General features: G+C 47.2%; 1 protein-coding gene across 1 annotated transcript; it reads right to left on the reverse strand.

Moving 5' to 3' along the window:
- Nucleotides 1-7,506: 7,506 nt before the first annotated feature.
- On the reverse strand, nucleotides 7,507-25,626 carry LOC309392725 (vomeronasal type-2 receptor 26-like; the record flags this gene model as incomplete). Its single annotated transcript, XM_081954152.1, has 5 exons — nucleotides 7,507-7,595; nucleotides 9,191-9,332; nucleotides 16,170-17,068; nucleotides 17,365-17,491; nucleotides 25,537-25,626. 5 exons carry the CDS (start codon nucleotides 25,624-25,626, stop codon nucleotides 7,507-7,509), a joined length of 1,347 nt encoding a protein of 448 aa, XP_081810278.1.
- Nucleotides 25,627-26,517: the final 891 nt, after the last annotated feature.

Raw genomic sequence — 26,517 nt, forward strand, 5'->3', positions numbered from 1 at the left:
TTCGCGTGCTTTCTTAACTACTTTATTTACTAGCTACTTACTACTTAAAAATAATTCTTATTAATCGGCTGCCAGTTCTCGTTTGCTTGCAAAACCCAAAACCAACCCCAGCCCGGCACTCTTTCTCGCTTTACAAACTACCGTCCCAGCCGGTAGACCTTTCTGAAAAGTGCTTGGAAGAAGGAAGAGAGAGGAGAAGAAAGTCAAGGAGAGCCGCTTTCCACCTCTTTCCAGCCCGAAAGAAAAGGAGCCCACAGACCCTTCCCGCCGGCCACCACGTGAGCCAGAAAAGACAGGCCACCGTCTCAGACAACGGCAAGCGAGGAGAACGACTACCTACCGCCCGAAGAGCGGTGAAGGGCGCCAGCGGGGACGAGTCACGGAAGCTCAGCAAGAGCGCACGCGTCACGGGATGCCCGGGACTCGCGCGCTGGGTCGGCCCGGAGTGGCGTTTGGGGAGGGGCAACTTCCACCCAGCGGGAACTTGGGCTGGGTGACCTAAGCCAGCATTGCAGTGAGAGAGAGAGAGTGAGCCAGGCAGGGGCAGAGAGCTGTGAGTGTGAGCGCGCCCCCCCCAGATGTTGCGCCCGGTGCGCCCGGCCCCCCTGCACCCCCAACGCTACGCCACTGCTTCAGTCTCTCTGGGCAGTGGTGGGATTGAAATAATTCAACAACTGGTTCTCTGCCCTAATGATTTCTTCCAACAACCAGTTCACCAAACTGCTCAGAAAGTTAATAACCGGATCTCCCAAAGTCGTACGAACCGGCTGAATCCCACCAATGCCTCTGGGTGAAAAAGAGTCTCCCAATTTAACCAATATGAAATGTGGCTCTGTCTTTCCATGCCAGTTGGAGTCTCCCTATTGCAGTTCTTCAACACAAATGACTTTCTCTTGGATAACTGGATGGGCCTTAGACATATCTCCTTCTGACCCAGGACTCACACTCATCTCTCATCTGTTGCAGCCAAAGATTTGAGACTTAATCTTTTTCAGGGAGACTTTCTCATGATCTCCCCTCAGTCTCACTACAGTTGCAGAAACTATGCAGAAACCTTTAGTCTTAATAAAGGAGAATATTTGTAGCTCAGGGTTGACATGGGGGCTCCTTGGTGCTCTCTGAGCTTCCTTGTTTTCATGCAGACGTTTCATTACCCAACTAGGTAACATCATCAGCTATAATTTATGAGGATGTTTTCCTTTATCTCTTACCTGGGAGACTGTTTTGAACTCGTGTCAAAGGGGAGCAGCTTTGCAAGGCTTTCTCTAGTCCAGAAGAAACCTTTTCAGAAGCTTCCTTTTAAATCACATTTTATTCTACTTAAATAAATCTAATAAAATAACAATTTAATAAATCTTTAACAATAAATGTATTCAAAAATCTAATATGGGTTCATCCTAACCATGGATAAATGAAGAGTGGAGGAATGCATTTTAATTCAGCCATGAGGAGGAACTGGTTGTTTGTCACTTAATGCTTAAACCTTTACTCAATTCCATCCCTCCAGACTTTATTAAGTAGAAAAGTCCTTTATTATTGCAATGTTAAATGCCAGAAGCAAAAAGGGGGAACGAAAGAAAGAAACTGCCAGAGTCGCATCTCCTACACCTGTTTGGAAGGAATCAGAGATTTCATATTTACCTACGCGAAGCTCAGAATCTACTTGTCTAATATCCACGCCTACCCCCATTTTCCATAGACAGAGAGTCCTAATATCTTTCCTTTGGCATTCCTTTTCTTCTGCTTAGCCTCTGCCTGAGTCCAAATGTGTGGAAAGTTGTCAGCCTGGATTTGTCAAGAGGGCTCGAGAAGGAGAGCCATTTTGCTGCTACGATTGCGTTCCTTGTCCGGAGGGGACCTTCTCCACTCAGAAAGGTGGGTGATACCAGAGGGGTCTCTACGGCCTTCAGACTCCTACCCTTGGCCTCCTTCTCCTCCAGGCTCCCTCATTTACCTCCAGTTTTCCTCCTCTGTTGGCCCTCCCCCAGGCATTCAGCCTGGCCAATGGGCCTCCGCCCCTCTGCGTGGAAGCGGGAGCCTGGAGGAGAAGGAGGCACAGCCAAGGGTAGGAGCCCGAAGGTCCCATTCCACACCAGAGGAAAGGAAGGCCTGGTGGAAATGGATTTATCCAGAGCATTTTTATGAAAGTGGAAATTAAAACATTGCATTGAAGCTCAGTTCTTTTTTTGTGTTTATTCAAAATGTACTAGAAATCATCCAATATTGTATACCTTAGCTATAAAGGTATTAGAAAATTATACTATCTTTTTCCCCCTGTGGAATGGTTAAGCAACAAAATGTCCTTGGAATTAGGCATTTCCCCAAAAAGGTATTTCTTGAAATGTAAAAGAAAAACCAGAATATTAAAGAAAAAATGCTTTTTGACTTTCTCAGATACAGGAAAATGCACCAAGTGTCCGGATGATAAATATCCAAATGAGGAGAGGGTCCAATGTATCCCCAAAATTATAACCTTCCTGTCTTATGAAGAACTTCTGGGCATCATCCTGGTCTCTTTTGCTGTATTTTTGTTCGTAAAGTCAGGCCTTGTTTTATTCATTTTCATTAAATACAGGGAAACACCCCTTGTCAAAGCTAACAATCGGGACCTCTCCTACATCCTCCTGGTCTCCCTCCTGCTTTGCTTCTTGTCTCCTCTTCTTTTCATTGGTCAACCAAGGAAAGTCACCTGCCTTCTTCGACAGATGGTTTTCAGCATCATCTTCTCAGTTGCCGTTTCTTCTCTCTTGGCCAAAACTATCACGGTGGTGCTGGCTTTCCTGGCCACAAAACCAGGAAATCGAGTGAAGAGATGGTTGGGGAAGAGTTTGGCCAACTCCATCATCCTTTCTTCTTCTGCTCTCCAAATAATCATCTGCTCCATCTGGCTGGGAGTTTCTCCCCCCTTCCCTGACTCTGACCTCCGCTCCCAGCCTGGAGAGATCATCTTGCAATGCAACGAAGGGGCTGTTGTCATGTTCTACGTCACCCTCAGCTACATGGGCTTCCTGGCTGCCATCTGCTTCACGGTGGCTTTCCTGGCCAGGAATCTGCCTGGGGCCTTCAACGAAGCCAAGCTGATCACCTTCAGCATGCTGGTCTTCTGCAGTGTCTGGGTGACTTTTGTGCCCACCTACCTGAGCACCAAAGGGAAATACATGGTGGCTGTTCAGGTCTTCTCCATCCTGGCCTCCAGTGCTGGTCTGCTGGGCTGCATCTTCATCTCCAAGTGCTACATTATCCTTCTGAGGCCAGACCTGAACACAAAGGAGCAGCTTACGGCCAGAACAAATGTAAAAGCATGAGATATAATACCATTATGATATTGGAAGAATTATTACATTTTCTTTTATTTGAAAGGAGATATTCTTTCCATTTAGATAGTATGCAGGAGTCAAAGAAAATCATATCTACTTGTTTCAGAACGGGAAATGGTTGAATGACTGTAATTCTTGTAACTTTTCCCCTTTAATCCCAATAAATCTAGCTAAATACAACTCTGTGAAAGTCGTTCAGAGGAATTTAATATTCAGCAACTGCCAATAAACATTAGACCTTTTTAAGAAATCCTTTGAGCAATTGTTCCTGCTGACAGCATCTAAAAGTGTCTCTGTGTGAGAAAGTGAGCAGGAAAAGAAGTAAGATGGAAGCCATGGGAGGGAAGACCCAACCATGGTGTATGATTATCTCTATGGGGACCACTGTCCCTCTGTGAGAACAATATCCCTGATGTATTTTCTATATACTTAAGAAAAACCAAACAAGGAGATTATAGGCAACAAAAAGCTTTATTAATCAATAAGAAGAAGTCTTATTGAAAACTCTCATGCGCACGAAAGGATTCTCAGAGAGAATCCTGGGCAATGCAACAGGTGAGACTTAAATACACAAGTTGAAGTCCCATAGGTATCATTAAAGTGAGTCGTAATACACTTACATAAATGTACTTGGCGTGATCGATAGTTGGCAATATTGACAATAATTGGCAATAATTAAGCTGCAGCCCAAAAATAAATTTCCCGTGTTCTTCTCTGGGAAATTTTCTTGTTACCTGCGTGTCAAGAACAAATGACATTTTAAACTTTACCCAAAATTCCTCATTTCCTCCGTTCTCACACTTTAGACAATAACAAGATAATTACCGACTTCCCAAAAACATATCCGTATCAAAAGAGACATCCAAGTTCCCACCTGGGCTATTCCTGGCTGGGTCAGAGTGACCCAGGCTGTCAGCAAAACATGGGATGCTGTTACAAGCAGTATTTTTCCAGCCTGAGCAAGCAAAATAGAGATGTATTTGTTCAAAATGGAATCTGTCAGGTTCATTCTCTTTACACAAATAATTCAGATCTCATCCCAATTCTTACACCCTCCAACCAAAGCAGACAGGCTGGTGGCCTCCAGGTACTCTGCTGGGGAGACAAATATTCATTGCGATTACATGGTTCCTTCTTCATCTGCCAATTAAACACACTGTGCAGTAGCTGTTGATCACAACGGCTGTCCAGGATTTCATTTTGGGGTTGTTGTTTAGGTGTGTACCTCTAAGAAATTCTCACTTTGGTTTTTTTTTTTTCTCATCCAGAGAATTAAAAGAAGATTGTGAGGAGACAAATTTCTTGGAGAAATGGGGGCATATTAGCAAGACAGAAATATAGACGGAATGTAGGGAGGAACGTTGATGCCCTCGTTTCTCAGTACATTTCATTCAAACTGCTTTGCCAATGCAGCTGAGATGTTTCTTTTTATTTACACAATAACTCTTTCTTGAGGGTAGCAACAGTACAAGGGTGGGGAGGTAATGTGAGCCGTGCTAATTATGAATATTCATGTTTACATTGTCTATTAAATAAACTATGCACATGTATGATTGTCATTTTCTCCTCCTTTCCTGGAATGTATAAATATGTCTGCATCCTTTTGTCTGTAAGATTTCCTCTCACTATTTTCTGGAGGGAAATTCCTCCAGTGGAGACTGAATAAATAACAACTCCACTGAGCCTGGATTATTTGGTTTCTCCTGCATTTGATTCCACAGAAACTGGTGTCAGGAGTGGAATTCACAATCTTCCATCTGCCACCAGGGACAGCAGATGGGGCAGCCCTATAGGGTGAGTGTTGTGAGATTGATCCCATATGACCCTTCCCACTGCCCCATAAAGGCCCCATTGAGGAGCTTCTGTGAGACCACAGTCTGTGTCTGAGAGTCAGTTGTGGCTGGGGAAGCTTGAAGAGGGTTTGTGATCCCTTCCATCCCAATTCTCAGCCACTTTGGCCCTGCTGTGAGCTGAGCGATGGACGGAGGTATCCAGGAACCGAGGGGGGATTGGGCTTTGTGGAGGGAGTGTCACCCTCTGAGGGGAAGAACGGAGACTGACCCGGGGACTCTGTCCAAACTCCCTTTTTCCTATTGTCTGAAGGGAGGAATTCAGCTGATCCTAGGCAGGGAGGGAAGTGGATGATGGAACTCAGGCAGGCTCTGCTTGGGGAAGGAATCTTTCCAAAAGAAACAGAGAGACCGGCTGTGTCCCAGGGCTGGGAGGGGCTCTGGGTTCCCCACTGGGGCCTCCACAGGAAGTGAAAAAAGGAGTGAGAGAAAATGGAAAGGATGATTTTTTTAAAAAAAGAATCTTCCTCCCTGGTGAGAAGAGAAATTCCTGGATCTGCACACGGCCAGGACAGATTCCATGCAAACAGAAGCAGGAAAGTCCATTTTTATTTTTGTTAGATTTTTTCCCACTGTTTTATTATTTTTTCAACTAACTAAAGGAGGTGAACATGTCCAACTCGTCTTCCTCTTCCTCCTCTTTTCCCCACAACAATCACCCTGTGAGGTGGGCTTGTCTGAAAGAGAGCATCTGTCCCGAGGTCAGCAAACAGGCTTTCAGGGCTAAGGCAGGACTTGAACTCAGGATCTCCTGCTTCCTAGCCTGCTGCCTTAACCCTTGTCAATGTTAAGGCAGGGCGGATTTTGGGCAGAGGCCCTGCTGGTCACCACTGCCGCCTTGTCTTCCAGCAGGACCCCAGGTTTCCCCCCTGGGTCCTTCTGGGGTAGAGCAGCCCCATCCGAGAGCATAGGAGAGAAACTCCTGGACGGACATGGACAGACACACACACACACACACACACACACACAAATACACCAGCCACAGCCCCTCCCTCTTGCCAGGGTTCAGCTGAAACTCACTGCCTGTAGGGGGCAGCATAGAGTCTGGCCCTGAAGTCCTAGCTGGGCCTTGGGAATTCAAATCAGAGCCTTCTGGTGATTGGTTCAAAGTCCCCAGCTGCCTTTGATGCCTAAGGCGGGACTAGAACTCAGAGTCACTTACTGATTGGCTCACAGTCACTAAGGGGCTCCACCTAATTTTCTTCATAGCAAGATAGGTTGGCCACTGCCTTCCTCTCAACCTATCCCTGGCATTTCCTGGTGGTCTTCCATCCCTGCTTAAATCCAGGCCTGCTTAAGCTTCTCCAAACCATCTTGCTCCTGCATTCTATGGGTTGTCCTCGACTTATGATCAGAATTGGGACCAGAAATGCCATTGCTAAGCTAGGCGGTCATTAAGTGAGTTGTGCTAAATTTTACAATGTTTATTGCTACAGTTGTTGAGTGAATCACTGGGGTTGTTGAGTGAATTTTGCAATCATTAAGCAAATGCCATTTCGCCCCTAATTTTACTTGTAAATCCATGTTGATTGCTGTGCACCCAAACTGTTATTATGAGACCATGGAGATGCCTCAATAGTCATAAGTGTGAGGACCCATCATAAATCACTTTTTTAATGACTGTGGAACTTGGCACTGTCACTAAATGAATGGATACAAATCGAGGACTTCCTGTAGGGTACTTGGTAAGACTGTACAAAATTGGATCCATTGTTTCTTCAGGCACCTTCTCTCAATGCCTTTTGAATATTAATAATATTTAATCTTTTATGCATATATTTCCCTCTCGGCTCCCCTTCATCTGGGCGTGGAGAGAAAAACCTGGATTCCCTGCATCTGTAATACCAGATTCCAGATCCAAGGGACAAGATTCCCAATCTGGACTCCACCACCAGGGAAGGGCCAGTAATTTGGAGCTCCTCGACCTCTCCAGGTGACCAAGGGTTCGCCCTTCAGAGGGAGACACTCCGGCTGAGGCAAATTCGGGGCTTAAAGCCCCTTCAGGATTGGCTCATCAAGGAATAAGCCACACTCCCAGGGGAAGGCAGCCGGTTGGTGATTATTCTTCAAATCTCAGGTCCAGGCCATTCAAACCCTTGGTTTGTGACATCAGGCTCCTCCTGAGCTCATTAGCTGGAGCTCGCCATGACAACCTCCAGCATCCTTGGGGAGTCTGGACCACATAATGGAGGCTCTGCTCAACATCCCTGGAAAGTGGCTGGATTGGATGGATGGCACTGGGGGCATCGCAGGGTTGCCCTCGGCTGGGGTCCTCAGGAGGGAGAGACCCCTCCCTTTTAGGCAGAATTACAGGGTGGGCAAGAATAGAAAAGGGGGCTTCAACCAAACACCACAGACATGCTGATACCTGCAATGTCTGCAGCCTCCATACCTTCACCAAACTCCTCATCCAACTTGTCAAAGGTTCCTGTCTGTGGAAAGGGGCTGGGAGAAGCCGGCTGCTGCCGCCCCCCCCCCCCCATGTGATCTATGACAAAAATTGGCTTTAGGATGTCCCATTTGGAGAGGCATTGCGACCCCAAAGATAGAAGCTGACCTGGGGAAATTAAAATTAAAAAGGGATTCCATTGGCCAGATATAGTTATTTCCTAAACAGACTCATCCTGCTGGTTGACTTATTCATATATTTTTATTTTTTATTACTCATTTATCCACCTTTATTATTTCTCCAAATAGCTCAAGGCAGTGAACATATGGAAGACTCCATCATTTTCACAACAACATGCTTGTGGGTTAGGCTGTGGCTGAGAGAGGGGGACTGGCTCAAAGGGACCCACCAGGATTTCCTGCCTTGGATGGGACTGGTAAGTACTTGGAGGGGGGGGGCTCTTTCCTAATCCGAATGGTCCCCCCCTTTCCGTCTCATGAGAAACCCCCTAGCAGTGTCAGGATAGTTTGAAGGGAGATCAGTTGTGATGGATTAAGTCAGAGTTTCTCAAGCTGGGCCACCTGAAGGCATCTGTGGACTTTAGGCAGTTAGCAAAATGTTCCCTGAACTGAGAGAAGAAGTGATTGTGTCTCTCCATTTTCCAAACAGGTCAGCAGCAGGGAAGAAATGGTCCTTTAGGGAATATCCTTGGGCTGTTTTCTCAATGAGCAGTGATGGCCTCCATGATCTCCAGATTAACCAGATTCCCTTGACTTTGAGAGCCAGGAATCCATGAAAGACAAACAACGAATGAAAGAGCAGCACAGTTGTCTCAAGCAGACAGTGAATCGACTTCGGATCACAACAGAAGACCTGCAGAAAACTCTGCTGGACAACAAAGGAAGCTTGGACCCTGCCAACACGATGACCCACCAGTTGGAGCCAGAGAAAGAATCTTTGGTGAAACACACTGAAGAACTCCGGAAGGAAATGTCTGAGGTTCCTAGCCAAGTGGCTTTCCTCAAACTTGAGAAGGCTGCCTTAGAACTTCTGAGAAGCTCCTCAAAAAGTTCTGGAACCTTCTTAAGAACTCAAGAAGCACCTCTAGAGTCTGCAGCATGAACTGGCTGAGATGGATCAAAGTTCCACTTTGTGGAGAAAAGCCATTGAAGCAGAAAGTCTCCATTCTTCAGAATGTGAGGGGAAATGAGAAGAAGCACCTCAAACATCTGCAGCAGCAGCAGACCTGTGTTTACCAGGACAGAATGGAAGACCTGCAGAAAACTCTGGAGGACAACAGAGAAGGACTGACCCATGTCAGAATGGCCATCCAAGAATTAGAGCTGCAGGACAGGTGTTTGGAGAAAGACAGGGAAGATCTCCACAGGGAGGTCAGCAGCCAAGTGGCCTTCTTCAGAAATGATGTTGGCACTCCTGAGTGACCAGCACATGGGACAACTTTGCTGACACTCTCTCTCCCCATACCTGGAATGGAGGAATGGTGGCCTTTTACCCATTTGAAAGAGAAAAGAGATTCTTCCCCTCCCTTCCCTTGACTTGCCACCCAGTGTGCCAGGGGAGTCAGGAGAGCCCCACCCTTACCAGCTTAAGCCCCTCCCTTACCCCCACCTTACCAGTCACTGCAGGACTGTCAGTTGAGCTGAAAGCTTCGCAGCCAAGAAGGAGGATGGAGGTGATGGCCGTGGCAGTGGTGAGGTGAGGTTGGTAGAGGTGGATCCCCAGGCTCAGCTCCAAGCCTCGGAGTGCCATCTGAGGCTAAGGGGCAGCAGTGAGGAGGGTGAGGGCTGTGCTGTGGGGAGGGCAGAGAGTCTGGCCAGAGCCAGATCTTGGAGCCAGAACCGAGCAGCCAAACGAGCCGAGCAGCTGAGATCTGGGCAGTCCACAGGAGAGGAGAAGAGAGTAGAACAGCTAGAAGCCGAACTGGGAGCAGAGGGGTCTGCAGGAGACGCGTCGAGGCAGCAGAGACCCCCGGAGGCCGCAAGGCTGACAGAGCTGGTGGCCGAGGTGGAGGACAGGGCTGGGTTGAGGGTCTCGGGGGCAGCCAGAAACTCCTGCTGCTCCAGAGGCTGCAAGAGAGAAGCAACAGGAGGGGGAAGCCAGGGGCCACCAAGGCCAACTGGAGCTGGTCAGTGGCCGGTGGGTGGTGGGTGGTGAAGTAGTCTTAGGGATGGTAGAACACAGGAGGTAGATTTATAGGGTGGAAGGGACTTTGGAGGTCTTCTAGTCCAACCCTCTGCTCAAGGCAGGAACTTTATACCATCCCAGTTATTTGGTTCTCTTGTCCACTTTCAAAACTTCCAGAGATGGAGCACTCACTACTTTGGGAGGCAACTTATTCCATGGCTTAATTGTTCCTGCTGTCTGAAAACTTCTCCTAGATTGGGTCTTTCTTTAAAAAACTCCCACCCATTTCTTCTTCTCCTTTCTTTTGGGGCTCTGGAGACGAAGTCACCCCCCTCTTCCCTGTGGGAGCCCCTGAAAGTGCCAGAAGATTCTATCATGGCTGCCCAATCCTTCCCATCTTGTCTCGGCTGGACATAGCGAACTCCCTCAACTGTTTATCATACGATTTGGCCTCTAGACCTTAAATCATCTTTGTTCCTCTTCTCTTCACACTGTCCAGAATCTCCTCAAATTTTCTTTTTCCGGGGTGACCAGAACTGGACAAAGTATTCCAAGGATGGTCTGACCAGAGAGACAGAAAGCGGTATCAGCACTTCTCTCCCTCTTGAATCTGCCCCTCTTGTATTGCTGCCTAAGACTGCCTAGGCCTATTTTGTCATCTGCAGCAGAGTTCTGGCTGACCTTTAAGTGCTTTGCCAGGAGATCCTTCCAAAGGTACCACTGCTGAGCCAGGTACCCCCTGTTCTGTTCCTAGGCATTGGGGTCTTTTCTCACCAGTGAACTGCATCTTGTTAGATAGTGTTCAATGTTTGTGTCTTCTGGATATTGAGCTAATATTCTCATAATTCCCACAAGCTTAGTGCCATCTGCAACCCTGATGAGTTCCCTTTCTGTCCCCTCATATAGATCATTTGGGAAGATATGGAAGAGTCCGGGGCTCAAGGCAGAAACTTGAGGTCCCCCTCTGAATATTTCACCCCATGTAGATGTAGCTCCATGAAGGACTACTCACTGGGTGCAATTGGTCAGCCACTTTAGGAATTTTGTGCCTATTTGGAATTGAATACCGATTCTATCTCTCTCGTCGTTCTTTCCATGTTTTTTTTCTTTGTGCCTAAAAAGAGATTCAAAGAAGGAATTAAGCATTTCTGCATTCACAGGTTCTGACATTCACATGTGGAATCTTTCTCAGTCTCTCTAGAAACTAGAAAAGATAAATAGAGTTGGAAGGGAGCTTGTAGGTCATCTGGTACATCACCCCTCCCCCCCAGCAGGAGACCCTTCACCATTTCTGACAAATGGCTGTCCAGTCTCTTCTTGAAAGCTTCCAGGGATGAAGCTCCCACACCTTCTGAAGGCAACTTCTGTTCCATTGGTTGATTGGTCTCCCTGGCAGGAAATTTCTCCTTAGTTCTAGGTTGAATCTCTCCTTTTTCTGTTTCCCTCCATTATTCCTTGTCCGGCCTTCAGGTGCCTTGGAGAAATAGCTTGTCCTCTCCCTTTCTGTGACAGCACCTCAAATATTGGAAGACTGCTATCATGTCTCCCCTAGTCCTTCTCTTCACTACACCAGCCATGCCCAGTTCCTGCAACCGTTCATCATATGTTTTAGCCTCCAGTTCCCTAATAGCAATAGCACTTAAACTTATATATAGCTTCATAGTGCTTTTACAGCCCTCTCTAAGTGGTTTACAGAGTCAGCATATTGACCCCAACAGTCTGGGTTCTCATTTTACCCACCTCAGAAGGATGGAAGGCTGAGTCAACCTTGAGCCTGGTGGGATTTGAACGGCCAAACTGCAGCTAGCAGTCAGCTGAAGTAGCCTACAGTTCTGCACTCTAACCCCTGTGCCACCTCTGCTCATAATCATTTTGGTTGTTCTTCTTTGCACTCTGTCTAGAGTCTCAACATCTTTTTTTAATAGCGTGGTGACCAAAATTGGATGCAGTACTCTAGGTGTGGTCTTACTATGGCTTTATAGAGTGGTATTAGTACCTCTCTTGATCTTGATAGTATCCATCTGTTAATGCAATTTAGGATTGCACTTGCTTTTATTGCTACCGCTGCACACTGCTAGCTCATATTTAATTGGTTCTCCACTAAGACTCCAGGATCCCTCTCACGGTTACTGCTATTAAGCCTGATTTCACCCAGTCTATATGTGTACCTTTGGCTTTTCTTACCCAACTGTAAGACTTTACTTTTCTCTACTTTGAATTTCATTCTGTTAGATCTCTCTTAGCTTGCTGAAGGTAGAACTCTCTTAAAGACTCCACTGTTAGCCTGCTTGAGCAGAGCTTGGACTAGAAGACCTCCAAGGTCCCTTCCAACTCTCTTAGACTGTTACGGTTGGTTAAATTCCCTGTGCTTGATGAAGAATGTTTGGGGGGCTCCCCATAGGCTTAGAGCCAGAGGGGTTCAATGGGATGTTTGCCAGTTTTTTTATGGGCTGAGAGTCGGGTCTAGAGTGGTTTGGATGTGCTTGTCTGACCGGTGAGAGAGGCCATCTATGGGGTGGTATGGGGTGTATGCATGAGGGCAGGGGGGAGGGAGCGAAAGTACAGGTAGATGTTAGGCATGGCCTCCTCCTTCTCTTGCTTCCCCCTGAGAGGCTCTGGAGCAGCAGGAGCTTCTGCCTGCCCCCGAGACCCTCCACCCAGCCCTGTCCTCCCATTCTGCCCCCCTGCTCCCTCAGCCTTGCTGCCTTGGGGCTCTCTGCTCCCCCGAGACCTCTCCTGGGGACCCCTGGGCTCCCCTTCAGCTTCTGGCTGCTCTCCCCTCCCCTCCTCTCCTGCGGGCTGTTGCCCCCCCTCCAACTGCTCAGCCCATTTGGCTGCTCGGTTCCAGCTCCCAGATCTCGCTCTGGTCAGACTCATCTGGCACACGAGGTAGCAAGTCAGTCCCCCACCTCCCTCCCTCCCTCCCTCCCTCCTCCAATCGTCCATCCTCTCCTGGATAGACAGTTGGACACAGACTCCCTTGATGCTCTTTCTATGGAGATATTAGAAAGAAACATGTCCTCCAAATAACCGATAGGCATCCTGGCCATTCAGACATTGCTTAGCTCCAGTGGCTGCTTAAGACCGAACAGACTCTGGTTACAGCAAAGGTGGCTCGATTCTCCACAGCAGCACTGGGGATCCATGGGAAAGACGAGATTAAGCCACCATAGCTATTTTACACAACTGATGTAGGAAACCCTTTTGCATTACTACTTCATCTTTTAGTATTTAATGACTTTGGGCCTCACAGGTTAAGGAGTGATAGTATTGTTAGGCCATGTGTAACTGACAGATTGGATGCCCAATTGTGATTTTAATATAGATTTTATCTGTTTATTATTTCATTCTAGAATTTTTAACTGGAGATAACTTGAGTGTTTTTTTTTGTCCTGGTCTTTGATGTAATAAACTTGATTTGATTTGATTTGATGCAATTCCATTTACCAAGAAGAAGGGGACCTAAAAAGACATAGGATAGACTTGACTGTTCCCCATGTAGTGAATACTTTCGTCAGATAAAGGAACAATTCATGTGTCTTCAAGGAATTCACCATCACACTGAAGTTACAATTATCACATTTTAAAAAATAGGAGAGAACCAACCATTAATTACTGGACAGGAGCCTTCCACCTGTTGATTCATGGCTGTTAAGACTCCATCAGTTGTGGATAATGAATGAGAACAGCCTGCCCCAATCTGGTGGCCTCCAGATGTTAATTCATGCATCCTTGTGGTTCATGCTTGGCAACAAATAAGGCCACCTTCCTCCAAGAAGGGGGACCCAGGTGTGTTTGCCAACACTGGTGTGGCTCCATTTGTAGACCAGAGACCAAACCTTTGATGTTGTGTCTGTTGGTGCTGCAGCCCTGGGAGATCTAGAATAAAAAGGGACCTCAACATTGTGACAAGATCCTTGGACTTTCACTTGGACCGGTAGCTCCCATTCATTGCCCAGGCCCCTCTCCACTTTAAGGGCACCTGTCAGGCCAACCTCCTTCAGCAACCAAGGAAAAAACCACTTAACTCCATTTTGTAGAATTAAGAGTATTTTTACTGGTTATGAAAAGATAGCAGCAAAGTAAAGCAAGGTCTGAAGCAGAAGCGCACGAAATCATACATATAAATATATGTCCAACCCCCTCCCACCCAACAACCCCCATCCCATTGTCCAATCCATAAATCCCTCAGGAGTCATGTGGGTTGCATCTCCAAGAAACATCATCAGGTTGGTATGCAGGACTGTTGGCCTTGACCAACTCTAAAACCCAGGCATCAGCATGCGCAGTAGATGGTGAGAACAAAACTCCCTTTTCCACTTTCTCTCGTGTAACAATTAATCCCCTCCCAAATACCATGCCCCCCCTCCCTTTTTCAATGGCAGCCGAAAGCGAATAACGATGCAGAGGCTGACAGCACCTCAGTTATCTGGATGCTGATGGAGAGAGCACAGAAATGGCCTCTCTGCCTTTTGATCTCCAACCTTCGAAGGGGAAATTTGTGGGCCTGATTCCTCAAGGAAATCCTGTTGTTTCTGAACAGTTACTTAAAGGTGTCAACTGGGCTTTGGCTGTTATAACTATGGGTGTCCTTTACGGAAACTGCTGCATAAAACTTTATATCTTGCATATATGAAGAATTTCTGAACTCTGTGTTTGTGTGTGTATTTGTGTCTTGTGGCACAATGGTCTTTTTTCTATTCTTATCTTTTTCTTCTTCTTTCTACTCCAGCTAAATTCAATAAATTTAAAACTAATAATTAATATATTTCAGTTGCCAGAGATGACAAACACTGAATTAAACAGTATAGGAATTCCAACATTTAGGATCCTTTGGCTTTATGTCCTCATGGTTTACGTCCTCATGTTTCATCCAAATCCAGTCTGCAAATCGCACACGAGTGGCTGGCCTCTAGGAGCCTCCTTCTCCGTTCCATCATCCAGCAGGTGCATCAACTACAATTCCAAGAAGGCCCAGGGCTGGGTGGCCCATAGGTCAGAAGTATCCATGATGATGCAATCAACGCTCTGCTGGGAATTCTGGGAGTTGTAGTTGAACCTATCTGAAATGGCCAAGCTGGGGAAAGCCACCCCAGGGACAGATTAAGAGACATCCTGGATTCCGTCCTGGATATCTACTCTATGTTTGCACCCAGGAGTTCTTTCCCCTCTCCCACTTCAGGTCTCCTTCATCAGTTCCAGGAAAGAGGAAGAATCCCCTGCAATGAGTCATCCTGATTGGCGACCTCCCACTTGTGGGTCTTCTCCTGCCTTTGCTGCTCTGGAGAAGCCACTCAGAAGAAACCTCCAACCCTCCACAAAAGGCCAACAAGGAAGATGGGAGCAATCTAAGATTTGCTTAATGACCACGCTCATTTGCTTAACAACTGTGGCAAGCAGGTTGTAAAATGAGGCAGAACTTACTTAAGAACTGACTTGCTTAGCAACAGAAATTGTGGTCATACATGGAGGACTACCTTGATTGGCTGATAGTCCATTGGAATTTATCTCCAGAGATGTTCAGGATCTTGTAATAAGAATTTCCCCTTCTGCTAGCTTCTGAGGAGCCTGGAGCTGAGTTCTTGGTAGGGCTTATTTCTGGGGCTGGAAGCAGCCTGAGATGACTGAGGGCAACCCAGCAGGTCAGACCTTCAAGAGTTGCACTGCTGGGCTTTTAACCTGAAGAGAGGGAGATCCTCTTTCTTTCCTCTGATGGAGTTTGAGACACACCCGATCTCCTGCTTGCAACTATTCACCTGGTACAGCCACAAGGAGCCCAATCTCCTCAAGATGCAGTCTGACTCTCCTGTGGGGTTTCTCCACCCACATCTTCTGGACTCCAGTCTCAACCTGGACCATGGGGAAAAGAACCGGATGTTTCTACTGTCCTTATCACCCAAAAAACAGGATGGAGACAGGATGGTGGATCTCATAGAAAAGCTTCTTTAACAGGGCAGGAGCAACTATGGGAAAGGTGAACTAAGCAGGTCTCCTTGGGTGAGAACATCTAAGCAAGAGGACCTGGAGGCCCCCACATTCTCTGGCTTGGTGGGATGGCCAATGGTTCTCATGGAGATTATCAAATAACATGGTAGTTGGAGCTTGGCTCCCATAGAATCCATCTTACCACTTTTCCTATTCATTCTCTCACACATACACTTTTAGTGCTGTCCATAGGAATCTTTTTTTAAAAAACGATTTTTAAAAGGTGTCAAATTCATTGGCTGTTGGTGAACAACAAATTCCTCTGAATGACTTTAGCAGAGTTCTCTTTAGCAAGATTTATTGAGGTGAAAAGGAAGGCAGTTATAAGAATTAAAATCCTTCAACAATTTCCCATTTGGAAACATTTAGATACGTCCTTTGATTCCTGCATACTATCTAAGTGGAAATAATTCAGGTATTCGTTCAAATAAATGGACATTATACAATTCTTAAATATCATGGTGTTTTTTCTCATGTTTTTACATTTGTTCTGGCTGTGAGATGCTCCTTTGTGTTCAGGTCTGGCCTCAGAAGGATAATGTAGCACTTGGGGATGAAGATGCAGCCCAGCAGACCAGCACTGGAGGCCAGGATGGAGAAGACCTGAACAGCCACCATGTATTTCCCTTTGGTGCTCAGGTAGGTGGGCACAAAAGTCACCCAGACGCTGCAGAAGACCAGCATGCTGAAGGTGATCAGCTTGGCTTCGTTGAAGGCCCCAGGCAGATTCCTGGCCAGGAAAGCCACCGTGAAGCAGATGGCAGCCAGGAAGCCCATGTAGCTGAGGGTGACGTAGAACATGACAACAGCCCCTTCGTTGCATTGCAGGATGATCTCTCCAGGCTGGGAGTGGAGGTCAGAGTCAGGGAAGGGGGGAGAAACTCCCAGCCAAATGGAGCAGATGATAATTTGGAGAGCAGAAGAAGAGAGGATGATGGAGTTGGCCAAGCTCTTCCCCAACCATCTCTTCACTCGGTTTCCTGGTTTTGTGGCCAAGAAAGCCAGCACCACCGTGATGGTTTTGGCCAAGAGAGAAGAAATGGCAACTGAGAAGATGATGCTGAAGACCGTTTGTCGGAGAAGGCAGGTGGCTTTCCTTGGTTGACCAATGAAGAGAGTAGAAGACAAGAAGCAAAGCAGGAGGGAGACCAGGAGGATGTAGGAGAGATCCCGGTTGTTGGCTTTGACAATGGGAGTTTCTCGGTATTTAATGAAGACAATTAAAACAAGGCCTGTAGTTAGGAACAAGAGCAGGGCAAAAGAGACCAGGATGATGCCCAGATGTTCTTCATGAGACAGGAAGGTTATAACTTTGGGGATACATTGGATTCTGTCCTCATTTGGATATTTGTCATCCGGACACTTGGTGCATTTTCCTGCATCTGAGAAAAAAAACCATATTCCCTTACTATTCTCTTCTTTTACCTTTCAGGAAATACCTTATTTGGACAACAATGATACCAGGAGATATTGTCTAGGACACATTTATTAGTACCACTAGTGAGAGATGGTAAGAAGTATAAGACTTTTTTAAAAAATAATTTTTTGTTTAATCGTCTATGAAAGTGAGAGAAGAATTGGGACCCAAATAATTTCCTGTGTGATGTTCAGAACCAAACTTTATTATTTGATGTATGTAATGAATCAGTTCCACTTCCTTTCCTCCAATGTGACCCACCTTCCTGAGTGGAGAAGGTCCCCTCCGGACAAGGAATGCAGTTGTAGCAGCAAACTGGCTCTCCTTCTCGAGCCCTCTTGACAAATCCAGGACGACAGCTTTCCACACATCTGGACTCAGGCAGGGACTGAGCCGAAGAACAAGGAATGGCAAAGAAAAGATGTTAGGACTCTCCGTCCATGGAAAATGGAGGTAGAAATGGATGGAGACAAGTAGCCTCTGGTCTTCACTGAGGTAAATATGAAATCTCTGACTACTTCTAAACAGATGCAGGAGGTAGAACAACTGGCAGATTCTTTATTTAGTTCCTTCCTTTTCCTTTTGGAATTTAACATTGCAATAAGGTACTTTTCTACTTAATAGTCTAGAGGGATGGAATTGAAAAAAAGATTTAAGTATGATGATATATTCATATTAAACTGAGAATAAAGTTTACTATAAAATTTTTAGGAAATTTTTATTCCATTAGATTTTTTAAAGATAGAATAAAACTGTGATGAAGAAAGAAAACTCTGACCAGTAAGATCTTGAAAGGTTTCCATAAAACATGGCAAAGCCCCTCCACTTAGGTCCCATCTGTTAAAGAACTTCCATTAGATGACACCAACTGGCATGGGAGGCCAACCACCCTGGAGACTATAAGCTTTGCCGACTTGAAATGGGACCTCAGGCTTTGGAAAACAGAGAAAAGACACCAAAATTTATCCCACCTTATTGAGCAACTTTAGCCGTGAAAGAGCATCTTGTCTGATAGAAAGTCTCTGTTCTTGAAAAAGTGCCAGAGCCTCTTTTCTGGGATCCTTCTTGGGGAGAACCAAGAAGCCCCAAATGGCCAGATCTGCTGCTATCTCTCCATTTTGGTCCAAGTACAGTTTATAGTGAGAAATATTCCAAAATTCATTCTTCTCCAGAAAGGGATGAAACTAAAATGGGAACATCCAGGAATATGAAAAACAGAAAACTTTGTTTCTTATCCCACATTGAATCTTTCTTCTACAATTGTCTCATCTCCAAATATGGTTAAATAGGATACAAGTACTGCCATTATCTTCATAAGTGAATGAATAAAATGAACAGAGAAAAAAGAGATTATTCATAAACTCTTTGAAAACAACAGATTGATTCCCAGAAATCATGGGTGGATCAAGAAGAAATCTGTCAGGCTAATCTTCTCCCTTGTAATCCTGATGGAAAACACCTCCAGATCAGAGGTGGGTTCCTACCTGTTTTGACCAGTTTGGCTGAAACGGTAGTAACCTGGTGGCCTGGGTCGCTGGAACCGGCAGCGACCCAGGGTGGCCACGCCCCTGAACCGGTTCTCTCGGCCATATTGTTTTTGGCTTCTGTGCATGCGCAGAGCAACCGGCACTGGCGGTAGCCAGAACCCACCCCTGGCTCGATCCCACTTAGAAACCTCAGTTTACAAGTGAGCCCCATTGGCCCTTCTCCCTGCCTCTCCCGGCCAATGTTGCTCACGGCTTAACTGCAGCTAGGATCTCCCGCGTGTTGCACGCCCAAAAACGACATGGAGGCATGGCCGAAAGCTGGGAGGGGGGTGCAACACACGGGGTGGGACCTGGCCAGCCCTGCTGTTGCAGTAGCTGCCTGGGCAAGCCTCTCCCCACCTCCCCAGATCAGGCCCTCAGCTCGTGTCAGATTGAGGCCGCAGCCGCCACCTGCTCCTTTGTCCACCCAGCCGGCGGGAGCCACAGCAGCGCCGGTCATGGCTGAGAGCTTTGTTTGCCAGCTGGCAGCTGAAAAGTTCTCCCTTTTCAAAGCCTCCAGTGATGGAGCTTTCGGATCCAAGCACACTTTAACCAACCAACCAACCAACCAACCAACCAACCAACCAACCAACCAACCAACCAACCAACCGGGGCTTAGTTTGGAAACAGAAGAAGAAAGAACCGGTGAGTGTCTGTGCCCAGGCATGGGGGATGTTGGGGGGAGGCTGGGGGGGGGGAGCCGGAGGGTAGGAGGTCTCTGAGCAAGTGCTGGGCAAGCAGGCAGGAGGGAGACCTCGGAGGCTCATTGTCAACCCAACTTTGCGCCCAGTTGGCTCCGGTTGCATAACCATCGGTTGGCTTAACGGTTGGACACGGGGAGGTGGGGGACGCTGCTTGGCAGGAGCGGTTTGGCTCAGTTGTTCACCGGGCGGCAAAGCAGACCGACTCAAAAAGGATGAAGGGGATCTTTGGTGGAGCCGGTCGAGGGAGCAACCCTTGGCTTATTGAGTCTTATTGGGTTGATTGGCCCTGCCTTGGGGTGAGGGGTGGGCCCAAATTGCACCCCACTGCAGGCGTCTCTCAGCCGTTGTGTGCAGGGAAAAGCCTTGCACAGTAAAGAAAACCTTCTCGTGAGTGTGAGGTAATTAACAATTTCTTGAACTTTTGGGAAGTTTTTCTTTACTGTGCAAGGTTTTTCCCTGCACACAACGGCTGAGAGACGCTCACAATGAGGTGCAATTTGGGGGTGGTGGGTGGGGCAGGGGATGGGCTGGGCCAGGCCACGAGATGCACATCTTACTGGAGACTGGCAGCTCCGGATCTTGTGGCTTTTGGGGGGTTTTCTTTTAAAAAATGCCTCTGCAGAGGAGCTGAAAACCTCCGAGGTTGCTTTGGGAGAGGGAAGATGGACAGCATTCCCCACCCCCCTCCCTGGGTGCCTGCAGCCTTGGAGCAACTCTGGGCCCTTCCACAGGAAAGAAAATCTTCTGGCGAGTGAGAAGTTGTTCATTGCCTTTGCTGTGCAAGGGCCGGGAGTTGCTGCAGGCTCCGAGGCTGCAGGCACCCAGGGAGAGGGGAATGCTACCCATCTGCCTGCTCCCTCCAGAAGCAACCTGGGTTTTTTTGGGGGGGGGATCCCCAGAGCACCCTTGGAAAGGACTTTGGTGATCGGCCTGCCGCTAAAAGCAAACAATGAGGCGAGGCACAGAGATGGTTGTTAGAGGGAGGGAGGGAGGGAGGAAGGGAGAAAGAGTGTGTATATGTAATGGCTGGTTTCATCCAAATGAGTTTTTGTTTCAGGTGGATCTCCTAGCTTTGAAAGGAGGAAAGGAAGGGATAAAAGAGAAAGAAAGAAAGGGTGAAAGGGAGAGAAAGAAAAAGAAGGGAGAAACAAGAAAGAAAAGAAAAAAGAAATAAAAGGTAAAGAAAGAAAGAGAGGGAGGGAGGGAGGGAGGGAGGGAAAAGAAAGTGAATAAGATATAGATGGGTGGATGGATGTATATATACATATATGGAGGGAGGGGGGAGGGAGAGAAAAAAGAAGAGAGGAAGGAAGGCTCCAGAAGACTCTTTGAAACAGCACAGCAATCTAGGATTGGAAGGGATCTCGGAGGTCATCTAGTCCAACCCCCTGCTCCAGCAGGAGACCTGATATCCTCTGGATTATTTTGGTGCCTTTAACAGAGAGGAAAATTGCCAGAAAAGGAGAAGGAGTTTACTAGGACAAGGCTGCCATGCAGAGGAAGGCAGAGACAGTTCTTGACTTATGACAATTGAGCCCAACAATTTGGTTGCTAAGCCAGAGTGTTGTTAAGTGAGCTTTGCCACATTTTACTCAATCCATGACATCTCCTGGCTCTAACAGTCATGTGCAGGCTAGGGAAGAACATCTGAAGGCCTGTGTAATGTTCTAACGTGCAGAAGTTATAGTTAAATGTGTGGCAGAAAGTGGACTCTGGGTGTGTTTTTCCAAACGCAATAAGTGAGGTTGAATGTGTATAGTTTTAGAAGAGCTTTGTGTGTGTGTGTGTGTGTGTGTGTGTGTGTGTGTACATACAGTATACAATATATACTTTACACACTAAACTATGTAATATGTATGTACACATATGGCATTTATACATAGGATTCAATTGTGTATTTTAGATGTTCAGTAGTTGTAAATAAATAGACAGGGAAATTATATGTAGTTGACGCAAGGAGAGGTATCTACCTTGTCATGAGTGATGTCAAGTTAACCATGCCCACCCAATCACATGACCACTAAGCCACACCCACCCAATCACATGACCACCAAGCCATGCCCACCCAATCACATGACCAGCAAGTCATACAACCAAGCCACACCCACCCAGTCACAAGACCACCAAGCCATGCCCACAGAACCAGTAGTAAAAAGATTTGAATCCCACCACTGGATGCAACCCTCTTCCAATAACTGACTCCTGTTACACACGAGTGTAAGATCCGCTCACTCTTATTCCAGAGTGTCAGACATGGAAAAAGTGAATTTAATTACAAGAGAGGAGATTTTAGCTGAATGAGAGAGAAAATATGATAAAAGGATGAGATGTTTTAGAGCTGAGCTAATAAAGCAGAGAAGTTCAGTCTCCTCTTGATGGATCGTCTGAGAGCAAAGACTGAGCAGCCATCAGTCAGAGAAGCTTGAACTGGAATTCCTGCAGAGAGGAGGGATTGGGCTAGATGACCTCAGGGTTTCCTCCTAATTTATAAAGGTTGTCATGCCACAACATGTACCATATTTTTCGGAGTATAAGATGCACCAGAGTATAAGACGCACCAAGGTTTTGAAGAGGCTTTTTTTTTAAAAAAAGTAGGTAGGTAGGAAGAGGGAGAGAAAGAGAGAGAAAAACAGTAAGTAGGTAGGGAGAGAGAGAGAGTAGTTAGGTGGGGAGGTAGGGAGTTAGATAAAGGGATAGAGAGAGAAATACAGAGAAATATAGAGATAGAGAAATACAGTAGGTCGGTAGGGATAGAGGGGGGTAGGTAGGTAGAGGGATAGAGAGAGAGGAAAAAAAAGAGATAGAGAGAGAAATACAGTAGGTAGGTAGGTAGAGAGAGAGAGTAGGTAGGTAGGTAGATGTTTCCAGGTGTATTTATCCATGTGCTGGAGAAGGAAATCGCTGACAATCTGCAGCACCTAAGACTTTGTTTCTGCTGGCAAAGCACTTGATCAATGCAATTCTCATCAACCAGTTAAAGAGCTTTCCAAGAGGGGGGGAAAAGTTTTTACACTCTGCAAACCTCCCCAAAACAGCCCGTTTTTGTGAAAACGCCCCCCCCTTTAAAAAAAGTCATGAATAGCCTTGGGGGGGGGGGGCTTGCAGAGTGATCCTGATGGGGGGGGGGCAAAAATGAGCAAAAAATGACCTGTTTTTCACAAAAACACGTCCGTTGTTTTGTCAAAAGAATTGCATGCATAGCCTTATGTTGGCTTACAGAGTGCTGCTGGGGGTTGGGGGGGGACACAAAACGGTCCATTTTTTGCTGATTACTGCCCTCCCCAGCCTCCAGGAGCTCTCTGAAAGCCTCCATAAGGCTATGCACGGCATTTTGGTGAAGGGGGTGGGGCTTCAGGAGGTAAAAAAATTGCTGTATTTGATGTATAAGACGCACCCAGATTTTCAGCCTCTTTTTTGAGGGAAAAAGATGGGTCTTATATTCTAAAAAATACGATAACTGTTGTGCTGTTGTTGCTCTAGCCCCACCTAGTGGCCAGGGGCAGATAAGCCTAACTATAAGGTCTGAAGCCAGACTCCATTTTCTGTCAGCCTTTGGAGAAGACGGAAGCAGCCGTTGTGACCGAGATCCCTGGTCTTCCGGAGACGGCCTCCGTCCCTCACACGGAGCATCACTTGAGAGGTTCCAGCTGCTTCTTTGCTGGCTGTTAGTTAATGCTGCCTATCTCCTATTTATATTTGATTTCCACTTTCTGCATCTCCTCAGTTTCACCTGCCCTCTTCTCCCAATAAAGCATCCAGATCCACGCCAGGCTCCCTTTCATTGGAGGAGAATAGGGGGGCTTAGCTACCTGTCCAGCTGCACACAGACCCACCTGCAATGGGGACGGAAGAAAGGTGGGATTCCACCAGGCTAATCACAAACCCACAAATACGGGAATTTATTTTAAAAAGAATTCAGCATTTTCCAATTAGCAGTGCTAAATATAAAAAATGCCATGGTATCTACTCTTTGGAACCATTAATTCCCTGAATAATTAAATTGGCCAGATCTGTTGAGATGGTTCCCCTCCTTCTCCTCTGGATTCCTCCTCCAAAGGATCTAAGATTAATGGATCCATATCGGGACCCCCATACCTGCCATGGCTGCAGCCTTGGAGACCCCAAGATCTTTTCATCCTCCTTCCTTCCCCTCCTCGATCTGGAGGAATATGCAGCATTCATGGCCTGGACCAGAGTCTTCATGAGACTGTAACGATTGTAGTCATTTTGGAACCCTTTTCTGTCCCTTTTCCCCTGGGTCTCCAGTGGGGCTTTCTGGTTGCATCTTCTGCGGCCTTTGACAGAAAAGACATTCTTTGAAAGAGAACAATGAAAATAATGATCTTTAATCTTTACTTCCACAAAGTAATAGGGTTTAAAGGCAGAATCTTTTGGCCTTTCTTTTGGCAGATAACCAAAGAGCCAAATACTATGGATGTATTTGAGAAGTCTGCGCTTGTTTATTGGATATGCTGCAAAATTTGTGAGGATCCAGACTTTCCCTTCAATGGGTCCTGGGAGACGCATAAGTGTTAAATGGAAAGGAAGAATTCTGTCCCAAATGGAATCATATTCCATGAAGTGAACAAAGACGTTGACTTGTCTCCACTTAGAGAGGGAATCCCTGAGGTATGCAGTATATCCAGTTGTTGAGAACAGTTGTGATATAACCACACAAATTCCATTCCTGACAAGCACAGGAGTAAAAGTCCTCATGAAATTCTCTCCCTTTTCTGTGTCTGAAGCAAAGAGGCCAATCAGGGTCCATCTGACGTGGAGGAGCAGCTGGACAATTGCTGGGTAATGGAATCCTTCTTTGGGATTCATCCGGTGGAAAAAGGGGAATCGACTTTTATCACTCAGAGCCTCTGAAGCTCTTGCAAAACTGATCTGAAAAAGGAATTGAAAGGATTAGAGCCATGATGGGGAACCTGTGGCATGCAGAGCGTCCTCTCCCGGCACGCCAGCCGCCCCAGCCCAGCTCCACTAGCATCCACATGCAGGCGCACCTCCTGCCGGCCAGTTGGTTTTCGGGCCTTTGTGGAGGGCCAGGGCGGGGGACGCGTGAGAATGCAGGGGGGGCTCACATTGCGCAGGAAACTCCGGTGGGCTGGAAGTGAGTGTGAATGGCCTGGCTCTCCAGTGCTTCCTGGCTCAGTTGGAGGCTTCCGTCAGCCTTCAAACAGTTGCAGGGTTTGGGGGAGGTTTTTTTGCTTTCAGGTTGGTGCAGGAGGCTTTCCAGGGCCAAAATGGGGCATGGAAAGCGCAGGGTTCCCCCCCCCCCATTATTCCCGAATTATGAGCTCTTAGGAAAGTATCCCTGTTAGATATTAGCATAAACCGCTGTAAGTCTCCACTCAGGTCCGCCACTAGGGCGGGAACAAGGGGTTGTTCTGATTGGTCGGGTGGTCTGCCAGATCCCTATAAAAGGGGAGCTACTCGACCCCATAGCAAGCGGGATCACTACTACTACTAAATAAAGAGCTGTTGTTGTCACTATCGTCTGGAGTCTGTTCTCTCGTTGCCCGAATCTAACATTGGCGACGAGGATGGGATAGAGAGACAGATAGGACGAAGAAGCCACCTCCAGAATCTACAGATCCAATCCAGCCCCGGGATTCGGAGGAAATCCCGGCAGCCATCTCAGCGCGGCAAATTCGAATGCAGACAAGATGTCGATGCACGCTCCACCAACTCCATACGACCCAATCGCCGAGCATTGGGAATCCTACATGCTGAGATTCGAATGCTTCCTTGAGGCAAACGATCTCACAGGAGTACCGGAGTACCGGAAAAAGAATATGTTCCTGAGCTACTGCGGTCGAGAGGTTTTTGAAACGGCTAGGGATCTCTCTGAGCCAACCCCCATCCAGGCAGTAACATGGACGGCGCTACAACAGACGCTGCAAACACATTACGCGCCAAAACCTTCCCGCCACGTTCGCCGCCAGGAATTCAACACGACGAACTAGAAGGCGGGAGAATCCATCAACCAGTACGTTGCAGCGCTTCGAAAAGCAGCAACGCATTGCGTGTTCAGGGACCTGGACGAGCAAATCCTGGCACGCCTCATATGCGGGTTAAAAGACATTTTGTTACAAAAACGTTTGTTGGCCAACAAACTAAGCCTGCAAATTGCGCTAGACGAGGCGAGAGCTTCTGAATCAGCGGACAGATCTTCCGAAACAATACAACGCAGTTACAGCGTGATCCAAGCGGGAGCCAGACAAGCCAGAGTGCATTATGAGGCCGCCGATCAAGACACCGAGGACAACGAATACGAAGACAGTCATCGCATGCGGAGCAGTCACGTGAGACCGGTGGGGAAACCCGAATTCCGTTTGCCACCCTGCGCAAGTTGCGGAGGAAACCACCCCCGGTCTACCTGCCGTTTCAGGAACGTTGTTTGCTCGCATTGCGACAAACTGGGGCACATCGCAAGAGTGTGCCGGAGCGAAGTCCCTGCCACACAATGGCAGCCTCAAATGTATCGCCGACAGAAGCCCAACCCAGGGGCTTGGCGAAAAAACAAAGGGCGCCCAGAGAGAGAACCAAGGGAGTCAGCCGAGAGAGAATATCCCCAAAGAGCTGAAAGGGCGTATTCGCAGAGAGCTGAGAGAGAGTATTCCCAAGAAGCCGAGAGAGAGTATACCCAGAGAGAACCATTGAGAACCTATCTCACTACAATAGGTCAGGTCCGCACAAAGCGGCCCAAAAAGCTGAAACTCACTGTCCTCCTGGAGGACTCCCCTTGCGAGCTTGAAGTTGACACGGGATCGTCCCTGACGACCATCTCATGGTCAGCCATGAAAAAGGCAATTCTGAGTCTTAAGAAGTGCCAACTGCGAACACCAGACATCCTGCTGCGGGACTACCAGGGGAACAGGGTCCCCATCGTGGGTCAGGGCACGTTTCGGGTCCAGTTCAAAGACATCATAGCCCAGCTGCCCGTGACCGTCGCCAGCGCGCCATTACAGAGCCTCCTGGGACTGGATTGGTTCGAAGCCCTGGGGCTAGAATTCACCAGAATCAACGCCGTGGAGAACAGCAGCGCTGAAGAAATTTTTAAGGAGTTCAAGGATGTGTTCAGCCCCGGCCTTGATAAGTATGTGGGAAAGCCTATATCATTCAATTTGGATCCAAAGTGGTGCCAATCCGACTCAAACCTAGAAGAGTGCCTTTTG

Source organism: Natrix helvetica (genome assembly GCF_964273705.1).
Source record: "Natrix helvetica genome assembly, chromosome: 5".
Classification (NCBI taxonomy): Eukaryota; Metazoa; Chordata; class Lepidosauria; order Squamata; family Natricidae; genus Natrix; species Natrix helvetica.